The sequence below is a fragment of the Emydura macquarii genome, unplaced genomic scaffold (assembly GCF_026122565.2).
Source record: "Emydura macquarii macquarii isolate MOO-44397 ecotype Brisbane River unplaced genomic scaffold, CSIRO-AGI_Emac_v2 contig_968, whole genome shotgun sequence".
NCBI classification, from domain to species: Eukaryota; Metazoa; Chordata; order Testudines; family Chelidae; genus Emydura; species Emydura macquarii.
The window spans coordinates 7834460-7845548 of NW_027131105.1; the positions used below are offsets into that span (position 1 = coordinate 7834460).

Sequence of the window (11089 nt, forward strand, 5' to 3'; positions counted from 1 at the left end):
TTATTGGGATGCTATGATCACAGCGCAGGGATTTCCAGGTGCTGCCCTCAGGGCTGTGGATGGGGGAGATGCCCCAGGAGCTCTGGATCCTCTCCCCACCTGCTCCAATGTAAGCTGTCTCTGGGCCCCTGGCCAGGGGTGGGGAGGGCATCCCCGACACCCCTCGTCATACGGTCTCATGCAGCAGTGTGCATGCTGGGGGTGGCTGGTGGGTCACTATACAGCCTCTGCTCACAGTCCTGGCTCTGATCCAGTGATCCAGGGAGGGCTCCTATGGGATCTACTGCAGCTCTGGTCACTATCGACCCCCAGGGGTGGTTCAGGCAGCAGCCAGGCCCTCACTCACTGGCATGTTGATGTGGGCAGTCAGCAAGGGTGTGCTCTGGCCCTCCCGCAACACAAACACCTGCAAGAGAGGAGACCGAGCTCCTAGCATGAGAGAGCAGAGCCCGGCGCCCAGATGCAGCCACTGCTGGGGTGTGTGCACGGTCTCTTCACACAGGATCCCTCCCCTGGCACTGAGATGCAGCCACTGCTGGGTCTTACCCCCATCCACCAACTCACACCAGGAGAACAGTGGGAGGATATAAAGATTCAGGTGTCTCTAGGGGGCACGGTGTCCCTGTACAAACCTTGATGATGTCTGAGATCCCCTTGTCGCTCAGACACTCCACAAAGGTTTCAATGGGGTAGTTCAGTCCTGGGACCAGCATGGGGGCCTGCAGGGAGACAAAGCTGAGTCAGACTGAGGGCAGGGGCCCACAGGGGGGTCAGAGGTTGGTGCGGGCAGGGGAAGTACCTTGAAGAAGGCTCTCTTCATGGCATAGAGGCTCCGGTCGTAGAGGAAGCTCACCAGCAGGTTGATGGAGGGGCGCCCAGCTGATGTGTTCTGAATATGGAGGGTCAGTTTGAAGGTGGGGCCGATGCCCTGGACCTGGAGGTGGGGCGTGGGAAGATCCTGAGCCTTGGTTCAATGCAAGGGGGGAGAGGAGTACTTGATCCCACAGCCAATCAAGCTCTGGGCAGGGGCCAGAGAGCCAGTCTGGGGTGGGAGCGGGGTTCCCCATCAGAGGAACCACAAGAAGGGACACCTAGAAATCTAAAGAAATGACTGAATCCCAGATCCCACCCCCACCGTTCCTGCATTCGGCCCAGATCTGCTCAGTGAGCTAGAGAGACACATCCTGTCTGGACTGGAAGCCCCCAAGTGAAGGGGAGTTCCCTGCCCCCCATTGTTTGAAGGGCAAACTGCTCTCCCTGTGAAACTCTGGCTGGATGTGTCTGTGGCTCCTGGCCAGACTTTGTCTGTGACCTTCACGGACCCCCTGCTCCCACAAATCCCCCCACCATGCAGAGGGACAGAGAACCAGGATCCAGCTCCCTCAAAATGCTCTCTTAGAGGAACTCTTCCAACTGGGCTCCCTGAGGCTTTGGGCTTCTAGTCCGGGATCGTTCTCGGGGATCCTCTCTGCCCGTCCCCCGTGGCTCAGTGTCCTTGCAGAGAAGTAGCCACGCCAGGTGCATGCAGCATCCTATAATGGCCTGGCCAGCACGGCCAACTGCACTCCCAGCACCTCCACCCTGGGCAGCAAAGGCCTGCCAGAGCAGGCAGCTTAGTCTAGTGGTTAGACCATGAGCTTCAACCCACAGCAGGGAAAAACACCCAGACCCCCACCCACTAGACCCCCCTTTCCCTCCTAGAGCTGCGGAAAACCCAGGTGTCCTGGCTCCCAGCCACCCTCTGCACAATCCTGAATTTTCTCATCCTCTCTCCTGACTCCCGCCAACTACCCCATGCCCTTCTCATCCTCCCGTGGGCACAGCTCCGGCTGGCCCCCCCATGGGCCACTCACCACTGCATTCATCTTAAGGGGCTCCTGCAGGGTGGATGTGACGGGTGCCAGGCTGGACTCCAGCGCCTTGACGTAGGCCCGGGCTGCCATGAGCCGCAGCCGGCACAGGTCCATCTGGAACACACGGTGCATGGCTGGTGGGGGATGAAATGACAGCGAGGGGAGAAAGTCAACCTGGGACCAGCGGCCGATCAACGAGGGGGATGTCTACCAATCACAAGTGGGTCTTGGTTTTACATCTTACCCACAGCACAGGGCCCCTCAGTGCAGCACTGGAGCATCAAGGTCAGCACTGACTGCAAGGAGACACTGAGCCCTCATCCTGCTCTGTGCAGCACTGTGCCCCTGGGCAGCACTGACTGCGAGGAGACAGCCCCCTACTGAGCCCCCACCCTGCTGTCTGCAGCAGTGCACCCCCAATGGCTGGCCAGTGCATTGGCACGGACGTGCTGAGTTTGTAAGTAAATCCCACTCCAGTGGCTTCTCTATCTTCGCCATGGCCAATGCTCAGAATGAGACTGGTGACTCTACGGCTGGGCCCATGGGAGGAAACCCTGGCTGGGGGCAGGAGAGTAGGTGTGAGAAATGGAGGGGGAGATGTCCCACCCCCAATCTCCACTTCCTCCTCCTCATTTTCCTACACCCCCAGCCGCTCCATCCCCAACGTGCCCACAAGCAGTCCCCCTCCTCACCTGCCCCACTCACCCACGGGATTCTCCCGCTCCCTCAGCGTCTGGTCCACGTACAGCCTGGTCTTCTTGGGCACGCTGAGTCGGATGCTCTGGGCCACAGGGGGCCCCAGCGATATGTCCTTCTCCTCGAACACGGCCGTGCGCTTCAGGATCTTGATGATCAGCCCACCGCCTGGGAGGTGGGGCAACTAGTACAGAATACAAATGGGCGCAAGGGTCCTGAATCCCCTCTCCCTGGATCAGACTCATGGGCAAATCCCCAGTGGTGTACTATCTCCAATAGAGGCCAGTCCCTTTAATGCCCCTTACTACACCACACTGTCCCACGGGAGTTGAATACCTTTCTGACCTACTAGCTGGAGTCCAGCCGATGCCAAGATGCCTGAGAGTGGAATTTCTAAGCTAGGGTCAGGGTGATCTTATAGATGGGGCTAGGCAGGGTGTCCTGCACAGCAGCAGCTTTCCCTGCAGGGTGCATTCTGCATTGCACAGAACTGAATGGTACCCACCTGGCACGCCCCTCACTTACCTTTGGTTGTCATGATCAGGGTGTTGTCCTCACGCCCATAGCGACCAAAGCAAATGCTGGTGACCACGTCCTGTGGGGGATGGAGGGGAGGTAATGGGATGTCAGGGAGCCTGGCCAGTGTCCCGGCTTCCCTATAACCACCAGACCCCATGCTTCTGGCTCCTATCCTCCCCACTTTAACCCTCTAGAACCCACTCCCTTCTCAGATCTAGGGACAGAATCCAAGAAGCCTGGCTTCCAGCCCCCAGCTCTAACTGACCAGACCCCACTCCCTTCTCAGAGCCAGGGATAAAACCCAAGAGGCCTGGCTCTAATCCATGAGAGTGCACCCTCCTCCCAAAGCTGGGATAGTGCCCATGAGTCCTGCATTAACCCTGGCACTGGCTTTGCCGGGTGGGGTAGTTACCTGGGTGCAGATGATGTCCACAAGGTTCTTGTCCCGGTACATGTGCACCTCCTGGTTAGCCATACCCACCATCACGGCCTGGAAGCCCCGCGATTTCTGGTCCAGGAGGCTCATGGTCATCAGTGGGGCTGGCAGATAGACCGTCCATAGCTTCTTCCCCTGTACAGCAAAGGGATCTGGCACTCAGATGCAGCCATCTCTGGGATGAGGTACAGAGACTGTTTATGTGCCTCTGGGGTGAGGCAGAGGGGGATTTATACAAGGATCCCTTGCCTGGCACCCTTGCAATACTGATCCCCTTTGCAGACCAGACTTAAAATGGAGCTTGGAGATCTCTCGCTGGTCCCCCCAGGAGAGGCACCTTGGTAGCAGGAGTTGTGTCCCCAGATCTGCCCCTTACACAAGTTCTAGGACCTGCCCCACCCCCAGTGATCTATGGGGGTGTCCTTGCCCACTCCCACCTTCTGAGTGTAACCCTGCAGTGTCTCATTGGAGCAGCCAACCACAATGTTCTTGTGTACCCGCACCAACCCCACAGGCTGGGCACGCAGCTCGATGCAGTACTTGGGCCGCTTGGACTCCCTGGAGGAAAAGGGAGGGCAGACAGGTCAGCGCCAGCCCCCCACATTACTTGCTGCCCTGCCCAGCCACCTGCTCACACTCCCTGCGTTGTGGGCTACCATCTCCCCCCCCTGCGCCCAGGGACCCAGGGGATGCGCACAGACAAGCCCCACCAGCAGGGATGTTTCAGCAAAACTAAACCTTCAGGCACCAGGCCCTGGGCTGAGCCCAGCATAGAGGGAATCACCCCGCACGGGAGAATGCTACAAAGGTGCATTATGGGCAACTGGCACTGGTGGCTGCTGGGCAGTGGGCAGCAGGGAGGCAGAATATTGGGATGGGCTCATGGGCGTGTTCAGAGGGAAAGGGAATACCGGGCTGGAAAGGGCCACAGGTCTGATCCGGGGGAAGTGGGGATATACCAGGTCCCTCATCTTATACTCCTCAGCGTTCCCCTGCTTTCCCCTTTGCCCCATTCCAGCCCAAGTGCCCCCCACTTGCGGTTGGCTGTCACCTGCGCAGGATGTAAATGTTCCCATCCCTGCAGGCCACTGTGACCCGGTACTCCACATCAAACTGCCCCATCACGTCCAGGAAGGCTGGCACACGCGGCAACGTCATCTGCGACAGAAAATGGAGAGGTGGGGCGGCCCCACAGCCATGGGAACGAGCTATACATGAGCAGGGGGACCCTTGCCTGTTGTTGAAATGCAGCCTCCTCTGGGGTGCGGTGCAGGGGCTGTTTATACAGGGACCCATCGCTCAGTGCTGAGATGCCACCATCTGGGATGGGCTGTGGTGGCTGTTTCCATAAACCCTCTCACCTGGCACCCACTTACCTTGGCCAGGATAGTGAAGGCTTCAGGGTCCAGGATGAGGACATCAGCGTTCTCTGTCCCGATCACCAGGCAGCTAACTGCGTCCTCATCCGCCATGTTCTTCTTCAGTGTGCTCATGCAGGTGATGACTGTCTGGACAGGGAGATGGGTATAAGGGCGGCATGGACCTCTCCCGCAGCCCCAATCCCCATCTCTACCAAGGGAGGGCAGTGCCCCTTTCTAAAGGGGCATGATGGGAGGTAAGGGTACCTGGATGGCTCTCCTGGAACCCATGAGAGATGGGTGGAGAGCTGACAATGCTAGAATATCACTTCTCCACCTTCCCCCACCCTACTCTGGAAGGAGTAGTGAGTCCCCTACTCTGGAAGGATCAACTGGAGAATTTCCCCCAGATCCAGGGCTGAAACCCACCTGGCGCTTGATCGGTTGCCCCTTATGTATGTTCACAAAACTCTCCATCTCTGGTACCTCTTGGGCCAGGAACCTGGGGGTGAGGGAGACAGATTAAGGGATTCTAGGATAGTGACCCAGCCTGCTCTGCGCCCCAGTGTCCCCCCTACCCTGCACACCTTAAGACAGGAGCTCTGCTGCTGAGACCCTTCCAAGCTTTGGGACAGCTTCCCCATACCCAATGTACATTCTCCACACCACCCGCCTCCCCCACTGTCAAGATCCCTCCCCGATGCCCCTCCCCCGGCTTAGACTCCCCTCACCACCTGCCTCCCCCACTGCCAGGATCCATCCCTGCTCCCCCGCACAACCTCCTTGCTCCAATCCGCTGAAAAAGCCAGTTTCCTAGAGCTCCCAGATCAAGGCTTTGGTGTTAGCAAGGAAATCATTGGAGGGTGAGGTGCTCATGCCACTCCCTGCCCTCAGTGGTACCCGATGGCCTTACCTCAGTGATCGTACTGACAGGGGGATCTCTGCTTTGTCCCTGACACACCAGGAAAGAAAGATGTTGAACAGAGAAGAAGACATTGGACAGAAACTCAGTATGATACATTCACCATCACACTGACCCTGCCATACACAACCCAGAACAGCACCCAGAATTCCTGATTCTCCACCCCACCTACTGTGACCACTAGACCCCACGCCCCTCCTAGAGCTGGGGATAGAACCCGGGAGTCCTGGCTCCCAGCCCGCTGGCTCTAGTCTCAAGGATCATCCCCAGAGCTTATCCTCAGGGGTCGAAAGTTAAATGCCTCTAGCATGAACTTCCAAAACTTCCTAAGCCAGGGAGCAGGATGGATTTCCTGGGAGGGCATGGTGATGTGATAATCGATGCATGGGAGGCAGGAAGAGGCACTCACCGGATCCCCTCCAGCATTTCCTTTAATGTCAGGGGGTCGATCATGTCCTAGAACAAGATGCAGAAAGAGATGGGAAGGCACATGTCTACAAGCTGGGAATAGAATCCAGGCATCCTGGCTCCCAGCACCTCTGTTCTAATCACTAGACCCCACTCCAAGAGCTGGGTCTGATCTGGGGTGCCAGGAAGGGCTGGGCCCATTGGTTTGATGTGGGGCAGGGGTGTGGACAGGTACCGTGAACTGGCCATGCCACCTTCCCACTTGCTCACCTCTTTGGCCTGCTCCCAGACATCCTGCTCCAGGGGGTTGGCATCCAGGGGGGGCAGGGTGAATTTGAAGTAGGGCCGCAGGTTCTTGTAGATGTAGACGAATGGGCCAGAGGCCACGGCCACAGCAGGTGTGCGCGGCTCATTCTGGTCCATCAGGAAGGTGGTCACGGCGGCTGGCAGGTCCAACAAGGTGCTCTCGCTGGCCAGCCCCGTGCCACGGTACACCTTCAGCCTCATGGTGTGCCCAGCCATGCCCAGGTCACCCATCACCAGCTGGGGAACAGAGAGACAGAAGAGTACTGTTGGGCAGTCCTCACCCCTTCCCAAGGGCAGCTCCCACCCGCTGGGCTGAGCACAGGCATCCTCACTCCCTCCCACCCCGAAAGAGACAATCCCCATCCTGAATGCTTGCTCCCACCCCGAGAGAACTCCCAACCTGAATGCTTACCCCCGCCCACCCCAAGAGAGTCACTCCCCATCCAGCTGCTGTTTAGTCAAAGCCAGGGTGGAGTGTAAGGAGTATCAGGTCCACAGGTCTCATCTGGGAGGCAGGGTGGGGGGAACCCAGGCTAGATGGGACCATTGCATGGAGTGGGTGGGCAGGCCGGCCCTCCTCACCTTAGACTCTCCATCGCCATGCAGGTCAGCTAGGGCTGGAACAAAACAGAGAGGAGGAGTCAGCATTCTCGACAGCGAAACCATGGCATGGCAGGCATAAGAGGCGCTCTCCCCTCCCAGTTAGCGCTGGCCCCAGTGCCATGCCAGAGGGCACTGAGCTGCAGGGAATGGGGGGGTGGGATTAGCAGCAGACATTCTCCCCTCACAGATGTGCTGGCTCATTCCATACCAGCTGAGGAGGTTTGTGCGCCAGTGCCATGTAATAATTTGAAGGACTTTGAGATGAAAGGGGTTCTGGAAACATGGGTTATAAGATGATGACTAGGAGCCAGGACTCCTGGGTTCTAGCCCCAACTCTGGGATGGGAGTGGGAACTAGTAGTTAGAGCAGGGGACTAGGAGCCAGGACTCCTGGACTCTAGTCCCAGCTCTGGAAGCCAGACTATCTAGCCACTATGCTCAGTGCTCTGTAACCAGAAGGCTGTGTCTAGCACTGCTTTGTGTCCAGTCCCCCTCTGGGAGGCTCTCAGCAGAGTCTCATAAATGTCCATAGGGACATGAAAGGTCAGGGATCAGTGGCGAAGACGCTTGTAATGGGTAGTCCTCCACAAGCCCTGGCTAGCATGAGTGCAGCAGTATTAGTCATTATTCCTCGCAGTGCACCTCACCTCTATCTCCCCTTCCCAGGGACATTAGCAGTGGACATCGTGGGGGTAAAGCGCTGAAGAAGGGATTAGAGAGACAAGGTGGGGGAAGTGATATCTTTTATTGGAGCAACTTCTGATGGTGAGAGACAAATTTTCAAGCTACACAGAGCTCTTCTTCAGATCTGGGAAAGGTTTTTTCCCCAGCACTATCAGGAACGCAACAGTTGCTTTCCAGGGAGTTCTCCCTGGGAGGACCTAGAGATGTGGAGCTCAGGTTCTATCACTGAAGAGTGGGAGGGGGTTGAATCTTTAACAGAGAACTCTTTCCTGCCAACCAGGCCTTAAGCCTCAGATTGAAATAAGCATCAGATCATCCCCTTCATTGCCTTCCCCTGCATTTGTAAGTTCCACATCCTGTTTGCTGTGGCTGTGTGCCTCGCACACTCACCTTGAGAGAGAAACACTTGCTCAAGAGCCAGCAATGAAAAGCAAAGACTGAGCTTTGGGAAATTTAAATAACAGAACTTTAAAATACCTTCCTGGGGAGAGAATCCCAGGTGCCAACATGATCTTTTTATGTTAGCTGCAAAAAGCAGAACAAGAACCAACAGCTGGAAGTCACAGCTAGCTAAATTCAGATTAGAAATATGGCCCCAGTTTTAAACAGTGATGATGATTAACCATTGGAACAAACTCCCAAGGGAAGTGGCGGATGCCCCATCTCTTGGTAACTTCAACTGAACACCTGGATACCTTTTGTGAAGATGCTTTAGCCAAACCCAAGTTATTGGGTAAGTGGGTGAAATGTTCTGCTGTGTGCTAGAGGAGCTAAATGATCCCTGCTGGCCTTGACAGCTAGGGATCTATGGGTGCCCAAATTCTTCTACGTAAGGTTTTAAAAATCACTCCTCAATCCTTCCTCATCTGTCTGTTTCATCTACCACCTTGTTCCAAGCCAAAACTCCAATCTCGCAGTGCACCCTGTGAGCTCCCAGAGGCACCAACTCTCATCTTTATCTACACATCTGCACTGTGCCTAGCACAACGATGCTGATTTCCCTCCCTTGGTGTCCGATAGCTCCTCAGTCACCAACAGAGGCTTCCAGGATACTGTACTTCTGAATTCCTAAATGTTTCACAAGCAGAACAAAACCCTATTTAAAAAATATATATATTTAGTAAGCTCCAGTAACCTCACCATAACCAAGCAGCAAAAAATAAAGGGCAAGCCCATTTATTTATTTTCTCCTTTAAAATTTCAGTGTTCTTCCATTAACTCTGCTGCAGGAAGGGCATGCCCAAACTGAGATGAGGATGGCTGCATGGTAAAGATAACCGGGCTAGGACTCCAGACACCTGGGTTAGATTTCCTTCCCTGTCATTGAATCCCCCATCTTGGTGAATCATTTAGGGCCAGGTTTTCAAGTAACAATCATGGAAAATGTGGCCAGAAATGTCAGGAGTTGAGCACTTGCAAATCTATCTAAGACCTTTCCAGTGCATAGCTGCAGCATCCTCCTCCTCATTGAAGCAAATCTCAAAGGGAAGTAGCCTCCTTGCAGATCAAGAGCACCTGGATTGATTTCTAGCTAGGTCTAGTTAGTATTAGTCAGATCCTTAATATAGGGTTTTCGTCTCTCTGGGATTTAGCTTCCCTATCTGTAAAAGGGGGATAATCATCCTTCCTTTATATATAGATTGCAATCTCTAAGTGCAAGGACTGTCTCTTGCTATGTGTCTGTACAGTGCCCAACAGGACTTGGCCACCATCATTTTGGGCACGGCACACCCCACACCTGAGATTGGGATCCATTAGCCTTGCCACAATACACAATTATGGCAATAAAATTGATTAGAAAGAGAATGCGAGTCAGACCTGGTGGCCTCAATGTCTCACCAAAGGGAAGGGCAAGAGAATCAATAAATTCAAAGAGGGAGGAGAATATAGAGAGAACAAGGGCTCCAATTCTCAGGAGTGTTAACAAACCTGCATGGGACTGTGTGGCACAGAGGGTTTATTTTGTAGTCCTAGGGTTGGGAGCCCATGTCTCTTTGTACATAACTATGCTCTGCCATCAGCCAGCACCACACATGCTTAAGTGACTTTGAGAAAAGCTTCCTTTGCAAGGCACCTCACTCAGTTATTGATGGAGAATCTGAGGAGCAGATAAGGGAAAGGGCTTATCTAAGCACCTCCAGAGACAACATGGCAGAGGCAGGAACAGAACCCAGCTGTTTGGAGACTCAGCACCCCACTGCCCATACATTATAGCCACTGGAATCCATTTCCTTCCCAGAGCCAGGAATAGAAACAAGTCCTGACTCCCAACCCTCCTCCAGTCTAACCACTAGCCCTCACTCTCCTCCCAGAGTCAGAACCCAGGACTCCTGGCTTTGTCCCTGCTGCTCTAACCACTCAATGAGCCTCCATGCAGGAGAATCCCACTGGCCCAATGCCCAGCTCTCTCAGCTGAGGGCACTTGATGGGAGGATCTTGGACTTACCAATGCAGGAGGAGAAGGTGTAGAGATTGGCCATGGGGTCATAATGAGCATCCAGCCATTTGGAGTTGGTTTCTTTACTGGAAAGGGACATGGACGGGGTGGGGACAGAGACAGACAGGCAGACACAGAGCGACAGTGAGAAGCGGGGATGCATTTTCAATCACCAAATGGAACAGAAATTCCAGCCCCCTTCCCCGTGCTCTAACCACTAGACCGCACTCCCCATCTGAAGCTGGGATGGAACCCAGGACTCCTGGCTCCCAGCCCCACCCCCACCGCACTCTAGACACTAGACACGCCCCCCCCCCCCTTCCCAGAGGTAAGATAGAACCCAGGAGTCCTGGATCCCATCCCTTCCTCCCACTGTTTAGCTGGGCGAGTCACTGACACCCCCCAATTAACCAGGCCCAGGGAAGAGGGGTTCGCGGGTCACCCGCCCCCCCTCACCTCTCGCTGCTGGCAGAGGCGGCCGCCATCTCCCTCTGCAGGAGGACCGGCAGGATCCGTTGCTATGGCAACCCAATGGCTGTGGCTGGGAGTAAACAGGAAAACAGTCCCCTGCCAGACATGGTGTCGCACCCAAAAGGCTCCTTCCGGGAGAGAGACTAACCCGAGCAACTCAGCGTTCCGGCTAGAAATTCCTCCCCCAGCACAGCCGGCAGCGAGCCCCCGTTCAGGCCCTGGGAACTCTGTCTCTGCCCCGCCTCCCACCCCACATCTCTCCCCACTGAAACTGGGGGGAGAGGATAACAGCAGAGCAGTTCCTGCAAGGGAGGAGTCACCCCAAGAGCCTCACTTCTGGCTGGTTGGGGGGAATCCCCCAAGAGGGACTAGATTCAGCCCCCAAGGGACATGGTCC

The 11089-nt window shown here is 55.5% G+C and overlaps 1 protein-coding gene across 2 annotated transcripts; it reads right to left on the reverse strand.

Moving 5' to 3' along the window:
- Window positions 1-161: 161 nt before the first annotated feature.
- Window positions 162-10370, reverse strand: BBS1 (Bardet-Biedl syndrome 1). 2 transcript variants are annotated; one of them, XM_067544114.1, is made up of 16 exons: window positions 10231-10370; window positions 7081-7115; window positions 6463-6735; window positions 6194-6240; window positions 5776-5814; window positions 5292-5364; window positions 4881-5012; window positions 4556-4662; window positions 3942-4062; window positions 3481-3639; window positions 3075-3144; window positions 2559-2717; window positions 1854-1987; window positions 800-889; window positions 633-719; window positions 162-406 (listed from the first exon to the last, which is right to left on the reverse strand). In XM_067544114.1, exons 1-16 carry the CDS (start codon window positions 10319-10321, stop codon window positions 320-322), a joined length of 1704 nt encoding a protein of 567 aa, XP_067400215.1. In that variant the 5' UTR covers window positions 10322-10370; the 3' UTR covers window positions 162-319. The 2 variants fall into 2 exon arrangements, with proteins under 2 accessions (XP_067400215.1, XP_067400214.1); XM_067544113.1 differs by having other exon boundaries at window positions 800-934; window positions 10231-10364.
- Window positions 10371-11089: the final 719 nt, after the last annotated feature.